General features: G+C 36.5%; 1 protein-coding gene across 1 annotated transcript in view; it reads right to left on the minus strand.

Annotated features, from left to right (window-relative positions):
- The window catches only part of TTC6 (tetratricopeptide repeat domain 6), a 192,253-nt gene that overhangs the window by 18,387 nt on the left and 148,114 nt on the right, over positions 1–25,752 (minus strand). Inside the window, exons 22-27 of the mRNA XM_057724891.1 lie at positions 23,540–23,674; positions 22,216–22,365; positions 21,251–21,391; positions 19,877–19,990; positions 16,732–16,851; positions 10,703–10,776 (exon numbers count right to left, since the gene is read on the minus strand). Coding sequence (XP_057580874.1) covers positions 10,703–10,776; positions 16,732–16,851; positions 19,877–19,990; positions 21,251–21,391; positions 22,216–22,365; positions 23,540–23,674 — 734 coding nt within the window. The remainder of the gene's footprint in view (positions 1–10,702; positions 10,777–16,731; positions 16,852–19,876; positions 19,991–21,250; positions 21,392–22,215; positions 22,366–23,539; positions 23,675–25,752) is intronic.

The raw sequence follows: 25,752 nt of genomic DNA on the forward strand, positions 1-25,752 counted from the left end.
TTCATCTCTATCTTTTATACATTTCTATTTTTTTCTTTTTCTTTTCATATTTCCAGTCACACTATGCTCTTCTGTCACCCTGTGTTCTATCCTTTTTTAGTTTCTTTTATCTTAATAAACTTATAATCAATATTATCACTCAGCTCTGTTTCCTTGCTTTATTCTCCAGATGACACACTGCTTTGGTTTTTATTATTAGGTTTGGTCTTTATCTTAGTTCTGATTATAATTGTCTGATTTTGTTTTGGGAATCTTCAGTCTGTCTGATGTACTCTTGCTCTTTATTATATTTGATCATAGCTTTCAAAATTTCTCTGGATATGTGTTTGTGTGTGTGTGTGTGTGTGTATTTTTCTTAATTAATTTCAATCTTAATCCTAAGGAATCTACATGTATTATAACATATTCTTTTATTCTATTTTTCCTTCTATTTTTATTTTTTAAACTTTTTACATATTTTTATTTCTATCTAAGTTTTTTGTAGTGCTAACTTTATCTCTTCTACCCTCTTTCCTTCTCTATCTTTTATACATTTCTATTTTTTTCTCTCTTTTCTTTTGCTTTTCATATTTCCAATCACACTACACCCTTCTGTTGCCCTGTCTTCTATACTTTTTTAGTCTCTTTTATCTTAACATACTTATAATCAATATTATCACTCAGCTCTGTTTCCTTGCTTTATTCTCCAGATGACACACTGCTTTGGTTTTTATTATTAGGTTTTGTCTTTATCTTAGTTCTAAGTATAATGGTCTTACTTCATTCTGAGAATCTTCAGTCTGTCTGGTGCTACTCTTGCTCTTTATTATATTTGATCCTAGCTTTCAAAACCTCCCTAGATTTGTGTTTGTGTGTGTGTGTGGTTTTTTGGTTTTTTTTTGTTTGTTTGTTTGTTTGTTTGTTTGTTTTGAATTTCTGTTGGTTTTCTCTTTGATTGTCTGATGGCATACTGGGGTTCTTCTGTCAGGTCTTTTAAGTGCCTTATGTTCTACTGGATTCAGTATTTGTGTGTCTTATACATGTATGTGTTTCCTTGACTGAGTATTTGTTTGACTCAACACTCTGCCATTAGTTGGGGGCTTGGACAGTCTTCTTTAAACCCCTTTATTGCAGGGACAAGAAACTTCTGAAGTCTGGACTACTCCATCAGAAGTCAAGTAGGAGGCTCTGGGGAGGGAGCACTGAATCCAGGATGCTAGAGTACTAGGGAGTCCTCAGACACAGGGAAGATTAACTGCAGAGAACTCTCACAGAGCCCTGTATCAGAGTCTAAGACCCAGCTTCGTCTGACTGCCTGCAACTGCCAGTGCTGGACACCTCACACCAAACTATAAATGAGACAGGAACAAAAACCCACTCATCAGCACAAAGACTACCTAAAACCACATTAACCTCACAGATACCCTAAAACACACCTCCTGACACAGCCCTGCTCATGAGAGAGACAAGACACAGAGCCACACACCAGAAAGCAGACACCAGACCCCCCAACCAGGAAGCCTACTCAAGACACTGGACAAACCCCACTACAGGGGGCAGAAGGCAGAAACAAGAGGAATTACTACTAGGCAGCATAGGGAAATGAGACAACAAATCCTATACATTAGACAAAATGAGAAAACAAAGAAACACCATGCAGGCAAAGGAGCAGGAAAAAAACTCACAAGACCAAATAAATGAAGAGGAAATAGTAAAATTGCCTGAAGAAGAATTCAGAGAAATGATAGTAAATATGATCCAAAATCTTGATTAGAAAATACAGAAAATACAAGAAACAGTTAATAAGGACTCAGAAGAACTAAAGAGCAAACAAACAGTAATGGACAGCAAAATAACCAAAATTAAAAATACTCTAGATGGTATAAACAGCAGAATAACAGAGGCAGAAGAATGAATAAGTGAGTTGGAAGATAGAATGGGGGAAATAACTGCCACAGAGCAGGAAAGAGAAAAGAATAAAAAGAATGGAAGACAGTCTCAGAGACCTTGGTGATAACATTAAGCATGCCAACATTCGAATTATAGGCATCCCAGAAGAAGAAGAAAAAAAAGAAAGGGTCTGAGAAAATATTTGAAGAGGTTATAGTGGAAAACTTCCCTAACATGGGAAAGGAAATAATTAATCAGGTCCAAGGAGTGCAGAGTGTCCCATACAGAATAAACCCAAGGAGATATACACCGAGGCACATATTAATCAAACTAACGAAAATTAAACACAAAGAAAAAATATTAAAAGCAGCAAGAGAAAAGCAACAAATAACATATAAGGGAAAACCCATAAGGATAACAGCTGATCTTTCTGCAGGAACTCTGCAGGCCAGAAGGGAATGGCAGGATATACTGAAAGTCCTGAAAGAGAAAAACCTAGCGCCAAGAATACTCTACCCAGCAAGAATCTCATTCAGATTTGAGGGAGAAATCAAAAGCTTTCCAGACAAGCAAAAGTTAAGAGAATTCAGCACCACCAAACCAGCCTTACAACAAGTGCTAAAGGAACTTCTCTAAGTAGGAAACACAAGAGAAGGAAAAGACCTACAAAAATAAACCCAAAACAACTAAGAAAATGGTAATTGGAACACACATGTCAATAATCACCTTAAATATAAATGGATTAAATGCTCCAACCAAAAGACACAGACTGGCTGAATGGATACAAAAACAAGACCCTTCTATATGCTGCCTATAAGAAACCCACTTCAGACCAAGGGACACATATAGACTGAAAGGAAAGGGATGGAAAAAGATATTCCATGCAAATGGAAGTCAAAAGAAAGCTGGAGTAGCAATACTCATATCAGACAAATTAGACTTGAAAGTAAAGACTATTACAAGAGACAGGGAAGGACACTACATAATGATCAAGGGATCCATCCAAGAAGAACATATATCAATGGTAAATATCTATGCCCCCAACATAGGAGCCCCTCAATACATAAGGCAAATGCTCACAGCCATAAAAGGGGACATCAACAGTAACACAATAATAGTAGGAGACTTGAACACCCCACTTACATCAATGGACAGATCATCCAAACAGAAAATAAGGAAGGACACACAAGCTTTAAATGACACATTAGACCATCTTGACTAAATTGATATTTATAGGACATTCTATCCAAAAAATACAGAATACACTTTCTTCTCAAGTGCACATGGAAGATTATCCAGGATAGATCACATCTTGGGTCACAAATCAAGCCTTGGTAAACTCAAGAAAATTGAAATCATATCAAGCATCTTCTCTGATCATGCCATGAGACTAGATATTAATTACAGGAAAAAAACTGTAAAAAATACAAACACATGGAGGCTAAACAATATACTATTAAACAACCAAGAAATCACTAAAGAAATCAAAGAGGAAATCAAAAAATATCTAGAAACAAATGACGATGAAAACACAACAACCCCAAATCTATGGGACGCAACAAAAGCAGTTCTAAGAGGGAAGTTTATAGCAATGCAGTCCCACCTTAAGAAACAAGAAAAACATTGAATAAACAACCTAACCTTACACCTAAAACAATTAGAGAAAGAAGAACAAAAAACCCCAAAGTGAGCAGAAGGAAAGAAATCATAAAGATCGGATCAGAAATAAATGAAAAAGAAATGAAGGAAACAATAGCAAAGATCAATGAAACTAAAAGCTGGTTCTTTGCGAAGGTAAACAAAATTGATAAACCATTAGCCAGCCTCATCAGGAAAAAAAGGGAGAAGATGAAAATCAACAGAATTAGAAATGAAAAAGAAGACGTAACAACGGACACCACAGAAATACAAAAGATCATGAGAGACTACTACAAGCAACCATATGCCAATAAATTGGATAACCTGGAAGAAATGGATAAATTCCTAGAAAAATACAATCTTCCAAGACTGAACCAAGAAGACATAGAAAATATGAATAGACCAATCACAAGTATGGAAATTGAGACTGTGATTAATAATCTCCCAACAAACAAAGCCCAGGGCTAAATGGCTTCACAGGCAAATTCTATCAAACATTTAGAGAACAGCTAACACCTATCCTTCTCAAACTCTTCCAAAATATTGCAGAAGGAGGAACACTCCCAAACTCATTCTACAAGGCCACCATCACCCTGATACCAAAACCAGGTAAAGATGTCACAAAAAAAGAAAATTACAGACCAATATCACTGATGAATATAGATGCAAAAATCCTCAACAAAATACTAGCTAACAGAATCCAAGAGCACATTAAAAAAATCATATACCATGATCAAGTGGGGTTTATCCCTGGGATGCAAGGATTCTTCAATATATGCAAATCAATCAATGTGATACATCATATCAACAAATTGAATGATAAAAACCATATGATCATCTCAATAGATGCAGAAAAAGCTTTTGACAAAATTCAACATCCATTTATGTTAAAAATCTCCAGAAAATGGGCATAGAAGGAAATTACCTCAACATAATAAAAGCAATATATGAGAAACCAAAAGCCAACATCATTCTCAATGGGGAAAAACTGAAAGAATTCCCTCTAAGAACAGGAATAAGACAAAGGTGCCCGCTCTCACCATTATTATTTAACATAGTTTTGGAAGTTTTAGCCACAGCAATCAGAGAAGAAAATGAAGTAAAAGGAATCCAAATTGGGAAAGAAGTAAAATTGTCACTCTTTGCAGATGACATGATATTATACATAGAAAACCCCAAAGACTCTACCAGAAAACTGCTAGCACTAATCGATGAATTTAGTAAAGTAGCAGGATACAAAATTAATGCGCAGAAATCTCTTGCATTCCTATACACTAACAATGGAAGAGCAGAAAGAGAAATTAAGGAAACTTTCCCATTTACCATTGCAACCAAAAGAATAAAATACCTAGCAATAAACCTGCCTAAGGAGGCAAAACACCTGTATGCAGAAAACTATAAGACACTGATGAAAGAAATCAAAGACGATACAAACAGATGGAGAGACATACCATGTTCTTGGATTGGAAGAATCAATATTGTGAAAATGACTGTACTACTCAAAACAATTTACAGATTCAACACAATCCCTATCAAATTACCAATGGCATTTTTCACAGAACTAGAGCAAGAAATCTTACGATTTGTATGGAAACGCAAAAGACCCCAAATAGCCAAAGCAATCTTGAGAAGGAAAGACGGAGTTGGTGGAATTAGGCTTCCTGACTTCAAACGATACTACAAGGCCACAGTGATCAAGACAGTATGGTACTGGCACAAAAACAGAAATATAAATCAATGGAACAGAATAGAGAGTCCAGAGATAAACCCACGCATGTATGGGCACCTTATCTTTGACAAAGGAGGCAAGAATATACAATGGAAAAAAGACAGCCTCTTCAATAGGTGGTGCTGGGAAAATTGGACAGCAACATGTAAAAGAATGAAATTAGAACACTTCCTAACATCATACACAAAAATAAACTCAAAATGGATTAAAGACTTAAATGTAAGGCCGGACACTATAAAACTCCTAGAGGAAAACATAGGCAGGACACTCTATGACATACATCAAAGCAAGATCCTTTTTGACCCACCTCCTAGAATCATGGAAATCAAGTCAAGAATAAACAAATGGGACCTAATGAAACTTAAACGCTTTTGCACAGCAAAAGAAACCATAAACAAGACAAGAAGACGACCCTCAGAATGGGAGAAGATATTTGCCAACGAAGCAATGGACAAAGGATTAATCTCCAAAATATATAAGCAGCTCATGCAGCTTAATACCAAAAAAGCAAATAACCCAATCCACAAATGGGCGGAAGACCTAAATAGACATTTCTCCAAAGAAGACATGCAGATGGCTAAGAAACACATGAAAAGATGCTCAACATCACTAATCATTAGAGCAATGCGAGTCAAAGCCACAGTGAGGTATCACCTCACACCGGTCAGAATGGTCATCATCAAAACATCTAGAAACAATAAATGTTGGAGAGGGTGTGGAGAAAAAGGAACTCTCCTGCACTGTTGGTGGGAATGTAAGTTGGTACAGTCACTATGGAAAACAGTTTGGAGGTTCCTTAAATAACTACAAATAGAACTACCATATGATCCAGTAATCCCACTACTGGGCGTATACCCAGAGAAAACCATAATCCAAAAAGAAACATGTACCATAATGTTCATTGCAGCACTATTTACAATAGCCAGGACATGGAAACAACCTAAATGCCCATCAATAGATGAATGGATAAAGATGTGGCACATATATACAATGGAATATTACTCAGCCATAAAAAGGAATGAAATGGAGCTATATTTAATGAGGTGGATGGACCTAGAGTCTGTCATACAGAGTGAAGGAAGCCAGAAAGAGAAAAACAAATACTGTATGTTAACTCATATATACGGAATCTAAAAAAATAAATAAAAAATAGTACTGATGAACCCAGTGACAGGGCAAGAATAAGGATGCCGATGCAGAGAATGGACTGGAGGACACGGGGTTGGGGGCCAGGGAGCGTAGGGGAAGCTGGGATGAAGTGAGAGAGTAGCATACACATACATACACTACCAACTGTAAAACAGATAGCCAGTGGGAAGTTGCTGTATAACAAAGGGAGATCAACTCAATGATGGGTGATGTTATAGAGGGCCAGGACAGGGAGAGCAGGAGGGAGTCGCGCGAGGGAGGGGATATGGGGATATGTGTATAAATACAGCTGATTCACTTTGGTGTACCTCAGAAAGCTGGTACGAGTGTAAAGCAATTATATTCCAATAAAGAGCTTAAAAAAAAATACACAGAACCCAGGGTAACTCTTCTAGAAACTATCATCTGTTAGATATTACTCTTAAAATACTGTTTCCCAAACCTCAGCCCCTCGTTCATGACAGTTGCCCTATGTTCCACCTACACTATCGTTTACTTAGTATTTTTCTGTCACTTTTTCACTTAAGTAAATCTATTTTTCAAAATAACTTAACTTCAATACCACAAATACAAAATCAAGATCTCATGCCATAAACAGAAGGCAACCATGAAAATAAATATTAGAGTTGGACAGTGTAGTCTGCAGAAAACTAAACCTGAGAGCTGTACCATCTATTACAAAGTGTGGGAAAGGTGTTAAAGACTAACTCTTAACTGAGACTTTCTCCTAGATGTATTCAGAAGGTTTGAGAAAGAATTCACTTTGAAACTGAAAAGCAATTCAGCTTCTCATGATGTGATTCAATATTTTTTTAATGCTTGTGCATGCCATGAAAAATACTGGAGCTATTCATGATATTTGCTCCATGTTTTGGCAAACACTACCCAAAAGCATGCATCAAGTGTTGTGTCAGAAGATCACACAAGAATCAACAGTGAAGCACCAGGAAAGCTTGGCCTCTGACGTTACAAACAGGGGAAGATTAACATTCACGTATGTGAGCCAACTGTTATCTTCTGAGTTCACTCTGTGGATTCTCACTACCAAAACATGGGCTCCCTTCCCTCAAGTAGTTTACAATGAAACTGTGCTCCTCTTTCCTGATAACTGTCAGTATTTGAGACGTAAAAGTTCACTGAATATAAGGTCACAATGCTTGTAGCCACTTTCTCACTGTATTACAGAAATAATTCTAACATAAGTAACAAATTCTTCACCAAGAATAATTACACAGTAGTATTTCTGTATAAAAAGCATTTAGTTGATAGGTTTTGTTATGCTCAGTATTTCTGTCTTTGGATAGTGAACTAGTTACTTATGATACCTACCTATGGTGACCATGTACACTGAAATTTCCAGGGCAACCCCAGTTCTCTCATATTTTTCCCACCAAACATTGAAATGCTTCTGGTATATTTACATCCAGATTGTATTGTATATTTACATCCACATTGCTCTCCTCTTGCCCAGAGGGAGATTCAAAATCCTTGTGAGTACATATGCCGATATATGGTTTATAAAACATAATCTCACCCTTTTAATAGTCTAACCAATTTAAAATGAAAAAAATGAGGCAATGAATTGAAGCTATTTTTCTATACGTATTTAGTTATCAGCACTAATGTTTAACGAACATCTAGTCTGTTCAGACTAAGTAAATAATCATTAAACCTTAAACCTGGAAAGGGACCTTGAAAGCCCCTAGCAAGCTCTTCAAAGCTGATGATAACTAAAAATTAAGTCCAGAGGAGGGCAAAGAGCCAAAGCCAGAGACTCCCCAGCCCCTTCCACCACTAGGGAAAAAAAAAAGAAAAAAAAGAAAAACACCATAGACACACAGCAACTTCATTCTTCTGAAGATGTGTATATCACACAGTGTGTTGTAGATTGGAGCTCCTGTTAAATAATCGCATGGCAGTTAGACAATGTTATATCAGGATACACGTTCACGGGCACATAAATTGCTAAACATCAATTACACAAATATAAAGTATATTAAAGTAGTTTTTCTAAATAAAAAGCGTCTGTATAAATCTAAAAGAACATGATCACTGACGGAAGGTGCATCTCTTGTTACGGTGTCTATTAACTAAGGATCGTGTGCTGAGCTTGCAGGCTAGGCTGCAGACACCAAGGCCCACCGCGTTTTCCAAATTAATCACATACGTGACCAGATGTGCCCTACTGAGTTGTACAAATAAATCATAAATACCTCCCAAAACTAAAGAATGTGGCTTGCGAAGTCAAAGACTTCAGAATATTTTATGCAAATATAAGAATAGTAAAATAAATGTGCTGAAGTAAAAAATGGATAGAATATGTAACTCTGAGCCACCAGGCTCTCCCTCTGTGACATTTTTTTTTTTAATCTTAAGGTAGCTTTCTCAAAGAGATCTAAAAATTAACTCTACCTTAACACTCTTAGTGACCAGATTGGGCAACAAGTGGGATATTCAGCCTAAGGAATGCTGTCTCCTAGCAACCACAAGAGTGAGAACCAGAGATACACAAAGGCACACTTCAAAAGTCCACAACCCCACGAGTTCAAAGATCAAAGCCCTAAAACTTAAAGATTTATCACTTAAAAATTTTCCAAATGGGAGAAGTTTTACTTTCTCCACTGAGATGCCGATAGCGAAGCTCCTTATTAGCAAACCATGCTGCTGTAGTAATAAGCATGCTCTAGCTCACCTTGAGAAGCAAAAATATTTTTCCTGAAGTAAATATAGCCGATCATGAAACATTCCTTATTGTTAAATTCGGTAAAACTGTTAAAACACATGGAATTGGGACTGTGAGTTACCAGAGATTTACTGTTGATTTAAATTCTACTTTTATTAAAGGACAACAGAGATTCTAGCGGGGTGATGAAGGGTGGTCATTTGGGATGGCAAAGCAGTATCAGCCTAAGGAGGCTCCGCCACATACACCCAGTGACGACATTTCATAAAAGAGATCAGGAACCGACACACAGGGAAACTGACTGACTATAACAGTTGCAAAACACAGGAATGAGGTTGAGAAAAATGTGGGTGTCTGTTCTTCGTTTTAAGAGAATTCAATGACCTCAGACATTTTTGGTCTGCGCTCGCCCACCAAAACAAACACGTCAGTCATCGTCATTCCATTTCTTTTTAAGAATGACAATTACTTAAAGAGATGAATTGTACAAAGGTTGCCGGATTAAGATAGACAATGGTGTGACTATGTTTTGTTGCCTGTATAAAATTCAAGGTCCGAGACTGCTTTAGGCCTTTCAAGCAAAAACACCTTCACAAGTTCCAGTTATTATGCTCCTATGTTTATAAAATTTTTAAAATCGAATTCTCATAGGGAAATGTACCTGAACTAGCTATGTCCTGAAAGGGGGGAAAAAAAGAATGTCAATTTCCTAAATAACTCAAAATAGGTTCCACTGTCTAAATTGCATATTTACACAGCCTAGTCTACTATCCTGATGTCCTCATCCAATTAACTGCTGTTGTTCCTCTCATGAAAAATAATACTGTAAACTATTACTTAACCAAATACATTTTATTTCACACTAAAGTACTCAATGAAATGCTGAATTTCTATGCTTTTAAAAGCAAAATGTCCAGTAATTAATTAATTTTTAGATGTCAAATGTATATGTAGAAGTGTAAGGATTATAGTTAGCAAAGTATACTCTACTATTATCTCAGAGTAAATTTTAAACTGATCTTCTTCTGTATTTTAGCCTTACGTAACTGTTCTTCTCCCCTCTATAACTTACTTATTTTTACAAAAATATCAGAAACAGGTAATAATGTTTTAAGTAATATTTTTTGTAGATTTTATTATATTTTGTAGATATTTACTGGTATTATTTTAATTGGTTTTAGATTTAGAAATGTTTTCTAAATGTAAAATTTTCTTAGAAATAGTTGTTCTAAATCAACCTCTCTTCCAGGAAACAGGCTTTTTAAAAAGTTCGTTCCATTTTATGAACAAAGTTAATTATTTTATTCTTAGATATTTCAAGCTATGCATGATTTCATTCTGTGTATTACCCAGGTCCTTTCCAATAAATGTGCTTGAATCAGATGGACACCCCCAACGCTATGATGCAGGTATTTACTTGCCGACTTGGCTAAAATAGTTCATTAGAAGGTAGAAGAGTGCTGATGACACATTTTGGCGTGGTCCCCACTTCGATACAGGGATTCTCTGCGTCCCTCTCCATTTTTGCACTCTGTCACTTCCACAATATTCTCCTGTTTCTTCTATTCTTCTACTATAATTATAAACCTGATGGTCCCACTCGCTCTCATTTCAACATAAATTGCACCCCATACCTGTGATAGCACGTGGCAGTAGCTTGACAAAGGCTCACATTAGTCTTGCTTATCAGTGCAGCTTGTTTAAAATCCTGAAACAGTTTTACAAATTTTTATTGATTTGACAACATAACCTTTTGTGCTTTCTTAAACTTCCTGCTAATTTTAATTCTAACATGAATAAACTTTACACAAGCATTAAAATATACATCTTCTTAAAACTTTTTTTCCTTTTAGTATCACATATAGAGCGAGAATAGATAGAAGAGAGGAAACCCCTAACCAAAAACTCACTGGGAATCTTGGGCTACTGCCTCCACTGTTCCTGTGGTTTTGCCTGGTATTGTCACAAGGTGTCACATTTACTTTCTTTTTATTGTTTTTTTTCCCAGTGAACACCAGACAGAAGTAGAAATTTACCTGCAGAGAATCTTATGACTATAGGACAAACAGGCACTCGGGCCCAGGGAAAGGGCATAACGGAGCCTCTTATGTGGATTAGCTAAAGCAGTTCCTGCCTTCGCAACCCACACTTCTGGGCGAAAATGTGTCATTTTGTCCAGGGACCCTAGAGGCCCCCTGAAAGGGAGCAATGGAAACGCTAACCACAAGATCTGAAGTCAGGGCAGTCAGCTGGGGTGGACCTGAATAGCACTGGGTAAGAGGGTAAGAAAATTAAAAATGCTTCCAGAGAGCATGCCGCTGTGGCACCAGAGACACAGTGTCTGAAGCTCTTTAGCTTTTCGATGCCCTACAAAAACAACTGAAAGTTGAAGCGAAATAAGAACACCACTAGACTGAAATAAATAAAATATTTAAATATCTACATATCAAAAGATCATGTCAACTGCAATGAGATACATATGTATATGTGTGTGTACATATATACATAAATGATGTGAGATAGATTGATTTCAATGTCTGCCATAAAGTGAGAAGGAACCTTCTGAAAGTAAGAGTTCAAAGCCTATCAAGGAATAAAGACAGGTCTGCTTTTCCCCAGAAGACTGCTTCAGTAAGAATCTTCTTGGGCAGTTTTGGTTGTGAGCTCACTTGACCAAGCTAGACTGTGGAGAGTACTCTAACCTCCCCTGGAGTGACTAAAGGAAACCCTTCCAGACTGGATTCCCCTTTCCAGGAGGCTGGGACGTGGATACCCCACAGTCTTACAGGGCAAGTGTCAGTTCTGGTTTCTACCCAAGTAGAGAGGACCCAACCTTAACGACAGGCTCCCTCCTGCCTCTCCCGCTCCATCCCCTCCCCCGCCATCCCCTTCCTTCCCCCTCCTCCTTCCACAAACCTTCCCTGGCTGTACTAGAGAGAGGAAGCTGGCTGTTTTATGGGGGTAGAGTACGTTTTCTGCTAATACTGGGGGTGGAAGGAGCAGTAGGGTCAAACTGAGCGCTCTGGGATCCTACCTAGATTCCCAAAGCATATTTTGATAATAAATGGAATTATTTGGAAGAAAATAGGAAATTTACTGTCTAATCAGATATGCTACCAGATAACTCCCCTAGGAGGATTTTTTTTTTTTTCTGAAATGGAGGCAAACTTACAGTGTAGCTGAGGTTTATTACAAACATTCCCATTAATTTTGGGAGTTGTGAGGGATGACCACAAACTTGAAAGCTTAGTTTTATAATCAGATAAAATTTATGAAAGTCAACTTGACTCTCTCTATATAATCACTGAGATGCTACATGGTAATCAGACATTATCAGCAATAGACACAAATGACGACTGTTAGGATTACTTGGAAAAAAGCTAACTACACTTTTTATGATTTTTCTCATCTGCATTACTTTTATTTCTAATATGGATCATAAATAACAAACCACACACAGTCACATACAAAGCAAATTCCCTCCACTCCCTTCCTTCTGCTGATGCGCTTATTTAGAAGACTCTTCACCTGCACTGTCTTCCTGCGTGTCAGAGGGTGAGCTCTGGACCTCATCCTTCCCATCTCTGGAAACTTGCGCCATCATCGTCCTCTGTCCTCTGTAACTTTAATCCTTTTATCACCCCAACCTAGTATGCCTTCCCTCAAGGTTCCCTGCCCAGCAAGCTACAAATGGCTTTCTTTCTAGTTCCTCTCACTACCGATCTCTTTGAAAGCAGTCAACACTCACCATCTCTGTGTCCCCAAATGCCATCAACTTATTATTCTTGTTGTTTAATAAGGCCAATTTCATTTTCTATTTTATAAACTGCCTCTAAAAGCATTTTTTAAATGTATTTTTGTTTTTCTCAAAGTAACCCATGTATACAGGGTACAGTAGAGGGTCCAATAAAACTAGAAAACTCACAGAGCTTACAGTGATGTCTCACTCCACTTCTCCTTATCTCTGAGGCCCACTTCACAGCAATCAAAGTCAATCACATATTGCTGTTATTTCTTCTGCTATTTACCTCCAAATTTCTAAATAACATGACTATTGAATCATGTTTAACTTTCAGCATAAGATAGAACTTAGCTACCTTACACCATCACTCCACATACACCCCTTTCTCCCACCATCCCCATATCCCTATGACAATGTGTTTGTTTTACTATTTTACTTCCCCCAAGGGTAGGATCTTTGGCTACCCACTCATATTTAAGTGTGAGGCATTAAAATCTGGTAGTTTGGGGTGTCTGGGCATCTCTTCTCCACTATCTTTAACCTTGTGGGATTATGTCTTTTTTATTCCTTTACTGTCTTCCTGGTTTTCAAGAGGACAAAGAAATAAACAAAAGTTCTCAATCCAACAAGCTTAACCATTAACTTCCTAAACAGTTCCAGTTTAAATGCTGCACTCTACTTCCTGTGTTCTTATGAAGATCACACAGCTATCAATTAACTAACATGTTTTCAGCTCTCATCCTACTTGACCCCTCTGTTAATCAATCATTCCCACTAAAAAATGTTTCCCTGGGTAGGTTTTAAGACTCTGCTCTCTCTTGGTTCTGCATTTAGCCCTCTTATTATTCAATCATATATTACTTCATTGGTCTGCCTCAACCAGCATCTTCTTTTAAATCTTTCAAATTTATTTTTTAAATTTACAGAGGGGAAAAACATTGTTTTGCTTTTAATTACAGGCAGGTCTTGCTTTATTCTATTTCGCAGATACTGCACTTTGTACAAACTAAAGGTTTGTGGCAATCCTGCCTCAGCAAGTCTATTGGCGCCATTTTTCCAACAGCATTTGCTCACTTCATGTCCCTGTATAACATTCTGGTAATTTTCACAATATTTCAAACACTTTCATTATTATTGTATCTGTTATGGTGATCTGTGATCATCAGTGATCTTTGATGTTACTACTGCAAAAAAATTACAACTCACTGAAGGCTCAGATGATGGTTAACATTTTTTATCAATAAAGTATTTTTAACTAAGGCACGTACTATTCTTTTAGACATAATGGTATTGCACACTTAACAGACTACAGTATAATGTAAACATAACTTTTATATGCACTTTTATATGAAACAAAAAATTCGTGCAAGTCACTTTATTGCTATATTCACTTTATTGCTACGGTCTGGAACCAAAGCTGCAATAATTCCAAGGCAGGCCTATAGTGTTTGCAGGGCATATTTTTTTCCAGCTTTTTTACTTTACCCATCCATATCTTATATTTAAACTGTGTGTCTTGCAGCCAGAATATTGTTGAGAGTTTTAAAAACTTCTAATCTGACATTCTCAATATTTTAATTGGTGTATTTTGACAATTTTCATTTTATGTAACTACTTACTACGTGGAATTTAGGTCTATCACTTTATTATTTGTTTTCTGCTGGTAGCCTCTGTTTCTGTTCCTTTGTTTTCTCTTTCCATACTTACTTGGGATTACTTTAATTTTTTAATATTCTGTTTTAATTAATATACTCTTTTTGACTGAGGAGGTCACATTTGAGAAGAAATCTGAAATGAAAGGAGGGCGTGAACCAGTAGGAGGAGTGTTCTACACATAGGGAATAGCTTGTGTGAGGACCCGGAGGCAGGAAGGGAGCCTGGCATTTCCACGGAACAGCAAAAGGCCAGAGTGGAGTAACTGGAGTGGAGAAAACAAGAATGTTAACAACCAGGTCCGATCACTGAGCAGCAGTCAGGTCACTAGGGTCTTGCTTGGCCATAGTCAGGAGCTCAGGTTTCATTCTAAGTGTGGTGTGAAGCCGCTGGAGGGTTCTGAGCACAGGAATAACTTGCCCTGCTTCATGTTTTTAAGAGGATTCTCTGGCTGCTGTGTGGAGAAGAGCATGTAGAGGGACAAGGGCAGGAGAAGAGAGGCCAGTTGGGAAGCTACTGCAGTAATCCAGGGGCGAGAAGGAGGAGGCTGGAAGGAGGAGGAGAGCGGTGGCAAAAAATGAGAAATGACTGAATTCAAAATATGTTTTGACAGGAGAGCTGACTGCACTTGCTTGTAATTTAGATGTGGGGGGTGAGGAAAGAGAGGGATCAAGAATGATGCCCATCAGACCATGAGCTCCCCAAGGACTGGAAATCCATCTAATTGATATTTGTCTTCGTATCTTCAATGCCAGTGTCATTATCGTGACTTGTCTGAAGGAACACAGGATTTGGAACCAAGTGAGACCTGAGTTCAAATCTTGCCCCTGTACTTCCTGGCTAACTGGATTTAACTTCTTTTGAATATCAGCTTCCTCATCCATAAGTTACAAGTGTAAATTGTGCAACATTTTTGAGAAATTGGCAGGTAGTAACTGTGCAATAAGTAGAGTTGATGTTGTTGTTAAGTACTAAATAAAATACTTACTAGGTGGATAACACAGCCCTTGCATTTAATTCTCCAACAGCTGAGGTCTTTTGTTTCCAACCCCCATTTCCCTCACTTTCTTCACCCAACACCATTGCCCAGAGTTCCACAGATTTTTGCCTACTCCAAACAAATCTTCCCCTACCTGAGGGAATCCCGAATGGTATATCTCAAAACCAAGACCTAAGGGAGTTCAACTCTTGAAATTACATTTTACCATAGTGTAAATTGCCTACAATAGTTTCTCAGACACTTTCTTAATAATAAGTAATTCTGTGGGACAGAATCTCAAAAGGTGACTCCAGAAGTTGAAAAACGTAACATCAATGCAAGGAAAACTGTGAATGAGAGACAGCACTGAGCAGCAAAGTAAATGATACATAAATCATTTTACTGAGTTTTGTCTGTAGCTAAGACACTCCCCGAGGGGAGATGACAGTCTTGATATTTCATCAACTCGGAATTTTTTTTACATACTGGCTATCTGTATTAAAAACAAAGTAAATGCCCATCAACAGATGAATGGATAAAGATGTGGCACATATATGCAATGGAATATTACTCAGCCATAAAAAGGGATGAAATGGAACTATATGTAATGAGGTGGATAGACCTAGAGTCTGTCATACAGAGTGAAGGAAGCCTGAAAGAGAAAAACAAATATTGTATGCTAATTCATATATACGGAATCTAAAAAAAAAAAAATGGTACTGATGAACCCAGTGACAGGGCAAGAATAAGGATGCGCATGCAGAGAGTGGACTGGAGGACACAGGGTTACAGGGGCGGGGGGCGAAGGGGAAGCTGGCACGAAGTGAGAGAGTAGCATAGACATATATATACTACCAACTGTAAAATACATAGGTAGTGGAAAGTTGTTGTATAACAAAGGGAGATCAACTCGATGATGGGTGATGCCTTAGAGGGCCAGGACAGGGAGGGTGGGAGGGAGTTGCGGGAGGGAGGGGATATGGGGATATATGTATAAATACAGCTGATTCACTTTGGTGTACCTCAAAAGCTGGTACAAGAGTGTAAAGCAATTATATTTCAATAAAGAGCTTAAAAAAGAAAAAATAAATTAAAAAGAAGTAAAAAAAACATTTTTTGACAAAGATTCTATTATTCATTCAAAGTATTTCAACACAACTCTTGCTAAAGTTGGATTATTGCTCATTAATATTGCCATTTATTATCAAGAAAAACTTTTTCACTGGTTTTCAGAAGTAAACATGCACAATCAAGTGGGTTCATTTTCACAAGTAAACAGGAAGTTTTACCTCTAATGCAAAACTGAACTGCTCTAGTTCTGCATAGATGAGTCCACGATTAATGTAGGTGTTTAATGTCACAGTTTCTCCAGCATCAAGAAGAAGCACAATTCCATAATCTGTTAATGCCTAAAAATGAAATAATCACTTACAGCCTAGAGTCAACTCTTTAGAGCATTACTACATTGACCATGGACAAACTAGTACCTCATAATTAGTTCTTTAATGTGACTTAAAATTTATAGCCAAAAATAATCATGTTCGATATAAAGGGTTCCCTTAATTAAATACTATGCATGTTGCTCCTTTCTAGTAAGTAGTGTGCACTGTGCTTGCACTTCACGTGGTATTTGTGGCTCATCCTAAGCATTTTTATTGTGCATGGATTGAAGCTGGGATGTAACACCCTTCCCCAACTCAATAGTTTCACCAAATGACTGTTGGCATTAAAGCAGAGCACTTGTTACCTTTTGAAATGTAATTTCTTTGTATTGTTTTATTGTTTTCTTCACTGAAACCTAAGTTTATGGAGACAGAGATTACCCATTGTGTTCACCATTGTAAAGCCAATAGCTAGCCCCATGGCTGCACATGCTAGGCATCTGATAAATTTTTGTTGAATGAATAAATCATAAAGCAAGGAAAACAGATCTTAATAAAACTAACAGATAAGCACTTGTTGGAAAATTACTTCAATATTCTCTTTTTTTTTTTTTTAAGACATTAGACTAAGCTGAGAATCAACTCAGAGGATCTCTCTCCATTTTTTATCATATTTTTTTTCATTCAGTGAATAGACAAGTTTTTACTGGTCATCTACTCTGTACCAGGTACTGAGAGCATTCCAAATTGCGTTGGAGCTGAATCTCAACTCGTTTCCCTTCTGAACATTTTTTCCAAAATCTCATATGGTTTCATCAGAAAAGGGCCAAATCGTATACACCTGTAGCACATGCTAACTGAAAATACAAATAAATAGTATTTTACTATTCGCTTGGTGGTTCTCCTCTGGTGTTTCATGACAGGGTACTCAAACATCTAAAAGAATTGTACAATTAAATATCCTATTTGTATACTGTGGCATAACTATAAACATTGACAAGGCTGTAAAAATAATTTGCAACACTTGTAAAACAAAATAAAACAGAACTAGAATATTTGCAATTTTCCTTTCACAGAATCACAGAATTAAAACCTGTGTCTATATATCAAGATGCCTTAGAAATCTCCTAAGCAGCTGAATATGTGACACAAGAGGAAACAAGAGCTGGGAAATGAGATTTCATAAAGGTCATAATGAGCAGGCTTTGGGTCTTGCCTCTGATATCATTCCTAACCTTTCAGTCTTGGGAAAGTTACTTAATGCTAAGCCTCAGTTTCCTCATCCACAAAAATGGAATATTAATAACTCATCATATTGTTGGAGAATCCACTTTAAAATATTTTCACTGCATGTTGACAAAGCATTTAGCCCAGTGACTGTCACACAAGCCCTAAATGAGTGGTAACTGTTACTATTTTTATTAATATAAGGTAATAGGAACCAGAATTCACCTTTTCTTAGTTTTTATGAAACCATATCTTGGGAGTGCATTGTCTGCAAAGTTACCTGGGTTTTCTCAGTCTTGTTGTGGCAGGAATGCTGAGAAACAGGTGGAGGCAGACAAAAGGGAGGAGGGGACACTGTAAAATGACATCCGGCCCACATGCTGGACGTCAGATGGTTTCACAAAGCCACCTAAAGACTGTTAACCAGGAGCAAACAAACCCGTGAACACCGATACAGGTCCCTATTCCCTGTGTGACTTGGATGTGTTTCTAATCTCTCCCTATTTCCATTTCCTCATCTGTAAAATGAGCCCATTGGATGAAAAGTGTTGGATACCGGGCACCTCTAAAATAGCCAGTATGTTTTTATTCTAGTTAGGTTCTATTTATGTAGTTTTTCATTTTCTGTATTCATAGAGCACTAGCTCTGTTACATATCAGAGATAACAAAAATAGTAGTTCCCTGCCCCCACCCAGACCATTGTTTGCAGTTCAGGGTTACCTAGAAAAGGCAGGAGTGGGGGTGGGGAGGTAGCTGTCAAAGATACCTGCTGTGCAGGTTACTCTGATAAATGATCCTCTAATTAGCTCCTAGAGTGGTAACAACAGCCTGTGTTAAAAATTAGTTATTCATTTGTCAACATTTCTGGAGGAAACCTGATAATCTGGTTACCAGGAATTCTACATCCTGTTAGACAGAAACAACTTTCTCAACTTCTTCTTTCCATAGCAAATAAATTACTAAATTTCTAAATATTTTAAACAGATTTAACTTTCCAAGTTTCCAGGAAACTGGGGCAATGTGTCCACAGGCAACAGCAGGTACATGATGTCTTTTAAAAGAGTGCTTCCTTGACTGTGGAAGTGCAGAGAAACAAGGAGGGGGAGACAAGTGGACAGCAGAAAGGAAAGCAAGAGATTGGACAGAGCACTAAGAAACTACTGACCTGCTCCCCAGTGAGGAATCCTGATTAGAAAAGGGCCAAATCGATAAGGAGAGAGTGGAGAAGGGGTAAGATTAAAAAACATAAAAGAGGGCTTGCACAGGTAGAATCTGGATCAGGACAAATAGAGAAAAACGTTTGCTGCAGCCATCAGCTGGGCCTTCAAAACGCACAGACAGTCCTGGTCACTTCACTGGCCCCTGAGCTGGAAACCATCACTCAAAACTCCCTGCTGCATCTGTGGTCCGACCACTGTAAAAAGAATACCTCCACAAACTATTCCAGTTAATGTTGAGATTTTAAAGCAAGCAATATTGCTAGTGATCACTGCTTAAAAATTCTGCACACAATTTATCAGTAGAAACATTTTCTCAAATCAGAATTATGTAATATATTTTAATTTCCATAGCCTTTATATGCTTATGTAAGCATTGTAAAATTCGTTTTGGCACTGCAGAGATTGTATAAGAAAATTTGGTAAGCACTAACAAAGAAATTAAATATTCTTTGAAATGGTTCTTTGATTTCTCAAGTTTTGTGTGTATTTCCACAGGATTTATTTTTCTAAAATTGTAACAGAAATAATAAGAATATACCTTACACATGCTTTAAATATGTTTACAAATGCTTTAAAGTGTTGTTTACTAAGATGGTCATCTTACCATTCGAAGTTCATTTATCTTGGTATAACATAATGCTCTGTTATAAAATGCTATATAGCTGTTTTTATTCATGTTGATAGCTGTACTTAAATCTGTAATTGCTAGTTTATAAGTCTACAAAGAAAAAATGATTGAGAAGGGTTAATCATAATGGACTGAAATTTAGTTGTGAAATAATTTCTTGATTCTATCAGAGCTTAGGGAATACTCATTTAGCCACTCTGTGTATCATCCGTGAAATTAAGACAATCCAGCTAACCTTTCACAGAATTAATTAAGACAGTCCCTTGGTAGGAATTATTATAGTTTCTCTCACTTGCAAATAAAATTCAATATATAAACAACCTTAATTTAAATGATTATCTTGTTTCCATTGTTGCTATATAGCAAGGAAAAATTAAATATCTTATGGATAAAAGAGAAGCAAGCCATACTCATTCAGCAAACATTCACCGGAGCGTGCTTGCTTCTGTCACTTGTACTGTCATATCACATGAGTGTCATGTTTTCTACTCATGTTCTCTTTTGCTTCTCTTTGATGCTATTCTGATACTTCAGATCATCCATTTCTATACATAGTAATTTTCATGGAATTAACAGGTAATGCAAGGTCTTACCTTTGCTTTAAGGTACTATTTGCAAAATATTTCATATGAAATAGTTACAAAGAAAGGTCAGAAAAGCAACATAGGGAGGAAAAAAGTGTTCCATGAAGTATCAGATATCAACAGTGTTGCTCACACCCTTTGGCCCAGTAATTTTCATTTAGGAACCATAAACTCAAGTAATGATTTTGTTCTGCGTGTATAACTGTATTATTTAAAATAGTAAAATAATAAAAAATTTCAAACAATCCAAATGTCCAACAATAAAGTGGTTAAAAACACTGTGATGGAATATCACGCAGTCATTAAAAATGGTATCTTCAAAGATTAAATGTAAGAAGCAGGGTACAACAGATTATGTAAGTGGCATAGTCCCAATTTTGGAAATGTATATTTTATTAGGAAAAAAAGACAATGCAAATACATCAAAATGCTCTCAGGAATTACCATTTGATGGTGGGAAAACAGGTGATTTTAATCTTCTCCTTTATTCCTCTCTGTATATTCCAAATTCTCTGCAATGAATATTACTTTCTTAATAAAAATATATAATCAGTGCTATTAAAATGTAAATGTCAAAAATAAATATTGCTATTTTATGAAAAATTATGAATTGAAATCCCTCTTGATGTACTGTCAAAGTGTAGTTCTGCCTTCATACCATGGTAATTCTCCTCTCACAGAGGAAAAAAGGAAGTGAGTCCCTCTTTGGCATCCAAGCAGCCACCCACTCTAAAATACCAGAGAACAAGGTAGGAAATTGCCTTACCCTGTTGTAGTACTTCAGAACTCCTCTGTACACATAGGCACGCACACTCTGAGGATAAATTTTGATGGCCTCATTACAACTCAAGATTGCTTTAGAGTATCTGCCTTTCAAACCATAGTAGGCTACTCGACTTAAATATGCCTTTTCAGAGAAAGACAGGAGGAAAGCAGGAACAGATGTTTTAGTAAAAGCATCAGTTCTACCAAAATATATGGTACAAAGTTGGAACAAACTTATGCCACCCAAAGATGGTATAAAAGATAGACTTTCTGTCACTCTCTTTCATTAAGAAAATTTCAAACATACAGAATAATTGAAAGAATAGTACAGTAAACACCCATATGCCTACCACCTGGATTCAATAATTATTAACATTTTGCAATTTTGTTGTATCTAATTTTTCTGAACTGTTGGAAAATAAGTTGTAGACATCATAAAACTTCACCCCAAGACTCCCAGTATGCATCTCCTGTGAAGAAAACATTCCCCTACATAACCACACTGCCACTGTATATCTAAGAAAATTAATAGTATTTCCCTAAAATCATCTAATATTTCATCCACATTCAAATTTCATAGGCTTTTAAAATCAACATCCAATGGAGTTTCACCTTTTGGATTTTGTGCTGTCTCTTAAAAGGCAGGAATCAATGTGATAGCAAAACAAGAAAAAAATAAAATTAATAACACAGTATATTAAATTATAATTATTAATAGGTACATTAAAATATTAACAATATTTATATACACTACAATTCACAAAGCACTTTTACCTATATAATATCCCTGTTGGAAATCATATTTTTAGTTCAAGCGGAAATACAGATATATGGATTATTAAAACAGCTGAAAAGTACAATAGGTAAAAGGAAATGATTGTTGCTAATAACAATAACATTTAAAGATCTACTATTTTAGCAAATTTAACACACTCTCCAAACCACATAAAATGTTCATTTAAATACCTGGTAATGTTTTGGATTAAGGGTAATTGCACGATTAAAATCCAGGATTGAGCTATCCTTGTGGAGTTTTACTTTACAAAGCCCACGTTGATAAAAGCCTTCTGCAAAATCTGGATCTGCTTTCACAGTTTTTGTAAAAGAATCAAAAGCCTAGAAGAGCACATTGTTAAAAAGCAAATCATTCAGTCCGTAGAATATATTAATTTAAAATGTTAATAAATTACAGTGTTTAACTATTGTTGAAAAGTTTTCATTTTATTTTTTGGTCATTTTAAATATGTTTATCCCAGTGAACCTTGTGGAGCAAAAAAATATTTATGAACAAGCCAGGTTTATTATTATAATTTACAGGTTCCCTTACTCCCAGACTAATGTCTATGTAATCCATGTTGTTACAATACTTTCAGAGGTGTGATTTTAATCATTATTCTTCCTATTGTGTTTCTTCAAAGAAATCACAATTAGTACATTTATTTTCCATGTGGGCCAGCAGATATATAGTCACAAAATTTCAAAACAATGGAACTCCAAAATTTTTTCCAACATTGTAAAGCAAAGCTAGGTTTCCTCTCCTTGTCCAAAAGGGCTAAAAACATGAAAAAGATTTGTAATTAATCTTATATTTATTGTAATTTCTTAATGGAACAACTAATCAAGTGCAACTCTTTTTTAACGTTATGAAAATGCAAGTTTCAGACACTGTCCACCCTATGAATATAAGAACTGGAATAGGGGTGTGTGTGTGTGTGTGTGTGTGTGTGCATAGTTGTGGAATATTCAAAAATAGCCAATGGAAAATATATTATTTAACATATTTATCATAACATTGAAAATTTTGAAATGGAGAATTGTGTAAAATAGCCAAATACTAGATAAATACATAATAATAGAATCAACTGGTTTTCAATGAACCTGGCCATCTTAACAGCCAATTTTATTCTGATTTGAATTGTTCAGTTGTCAATAAGAGAAATCAGTGTCCTAATCATTTTCCATTTATTCTACATTACATTGAAGCACTCAATTTAAAGTACTTACAATTTAATAAGTAAATTAATTTATACTAATGTGATGAAATTTTGCTATAATAATTTTGCTATAGTCTTCAGAATATTATTGACAAGCAAGCATCAATACAATGTGTGGAATAAATAAAACAATGTAGTAGGTTCTGCAGGGTATAGACTGACTATAGTAAGCCAAGCTTTATAAGAAGTTTTGGTCTAGTCACTCACTGTTCAGGCAGCCTTCAGAAATGGAACTGAATGCAAGGAAACAATTTCTAAAACTGTAAAATACCTACGATCCTAAATACACAAAATACCAGTTGCAAGTTGCTTTCCTCCATGTAACAAAGACCCAAGTGATACAGGCAGTCTGCTGAAGCTGCTACGGCATTTGGTCCTTTACCAGAATGAGAAAAGATCTCCAGCACCTTTTTAAACATTCTCATGGCTTCCTATAATGATTTAAAAAAAGAGAGGGAAGGGAATGTTTCTTTCTAATATTTATCTAGCGCTACAGCCTTAAATGTTAAAAGGAATCTTGAGCACACCAGCCCTACTGTCATTTCACACGAGGACATACAGACCTGGTAGAGACACAGATCTTGTCAGTGCACCGAGAGAGAGGACCTGGGGTGGGGGGGAGTCTGACCCACCCAGGTGCCTATCCTACAAGCAGGTACATAAGCAGGCTTATACAAGTGGACTTTTGGAACTATAATTTCTAAATTCTAAAGGGTATTTTCTCATAGTCTTAAATCAGACTTAACTTTATAGACCAGTTTATGACCAATTTCCTAGTTATTCTCCTGAAGGGAATGCCAGGAAGCTATTAGGTAGTAAAAGTTCTCCACTGATAATATCCGAGGTGGTTTTAATCAACCTTTATTTTATCCTGCTGTGTTCTTAAGGGGGTTTCATTGACACCAGAAAATAAACTAACATCAAAAATTACCCATTTAGATAGTCTGTCAAAATAGTTGAAACTCTTAATGAAAAAAAATCCAATTTTCCAGATAGAAACACATTTTCATAACTAGCTACTCAATGTATTTATCTAGTATATGGAAATACAGCTATTTGTGACTCTTTAGCCCACTTTCTTCATTATCCTAAATTGCTAAAGAAACAATGAGGTTTAACCTGGATATGCTGTGTCCTTTGGGCCCACCCTTAGTTTACACCACATGTTTACAGTCCACCTCAATTCAGCTTTCCAGCCTCACTCTCAGCACATGACTTTGCCAGAGGAAAAACATCATCTTCTCAATTTCCCTCCTTTTTAATTTTCAAAGTCTCTATGTATTCTTCATTTCCATCTTTTTTTTATCTCCTGTCTTTGAATGGTTTCCCATCTTCTTTTCAGAGCTAATGCCTCAAATGGTGCCCTTGACCCTAACTCCTTATGTCCTGCTTGAGCAGCCTGTTATTTCCTTCCGCTTTTGGACCTCTGCCCCGTCATTGTCTCCCGGAGTCCATAGAGTCTCCCATCACATTTAAATTAAAATGAACACATCTTCACTTCCTCTGCTTCCTCCTCTAGCTGATGTCCCACCTCTCTTTCCTTCACTACTCTAAAAAGTAGTGGACGCTCTCGTGGGGCATACGCACATTCTAACACACACTACTGCGGCAGCCGTGTGGATAAGAGCTTAGAAGAGTGCAACGCTATTATATAATTCAAACAAAATTAAAATATGTTCTGGACTAGGATAATGACCACAGAAATGGAGAAAGGAAGTGGATTTGAGAGATATTTAGAAAGTGGAACCAAGAGAATATGACTATTGATTGGGTACAAGAGGGCAATCAAAAGTGACCTCAGGTTTCTAGTAGAGCAATGTGGGGGAGTCGGGGAGGTTAAAGTAAATTTAAGGTTATTCCAAAGAAGGAATTTGATATCATAAAGGTGTCAATTATCCCAAAAATAATCTAGAAATTCAATACAATTCAATCAAAATTCCAGCTGGGTTTTTAATGAATCTTGAAAAGTTGAATTTAAAGTGTATATGGAAGAGTAAAGGTCCAAGAATAGCCAGGAATTTCCTGGAGAAGAATATGGTGTGGTGCCTTTCTTTACCAGATGTCAAGAGTTACAATAAAGCAACAGTAGTTAAGACATTGTATTATTAGGCCAGTGATAGAAAAATTGACAAAAGAAACAGAATAGAGAGCCCAAAATCAGATCCACACATACGTTGAAGGTTATAATAGGATAGATGTACCACTTCAGATCTTTGGTTTAGAAGAACATCTCAATAAATTATACTGAAGCATTTGAGTATCCATATGGGGAAAATTGAAATTTTATCACTACCTCACACTCAAAAAAAATCAGTAGAGTGAGGTCTTAAAAGATAAAAGCAAAACTTTTAAACTTTTCGAAGAAAATATGGGAAAATGTCCTTATGACCTTGGTGTAGGGAGGGAACTTTTAAACAAGAATTTTTTTTTTTAAAGCTGTGACTGTAAAACAAACAAAAAAGATATATTCAACTACATTAAAATTAAGAACCTCTGCTCATCAAAAGAC

This window comes from Hippopotamus amphibius, chromosome 2 (genome assembly GCF_030028045.1).
Source record: "Hippopotamus amphibius kiboko isolate mHipAmp2 chromosome 2, mHipAmp2.hap2, whole genome shotgun sequence".
Lineage (NCBI taxonomy): Eukaryota > Metazoa > Chordata > Mammalia > Artiodactyla > Hippopotamidae > Hippopotamus > Hippopotamus amphibius.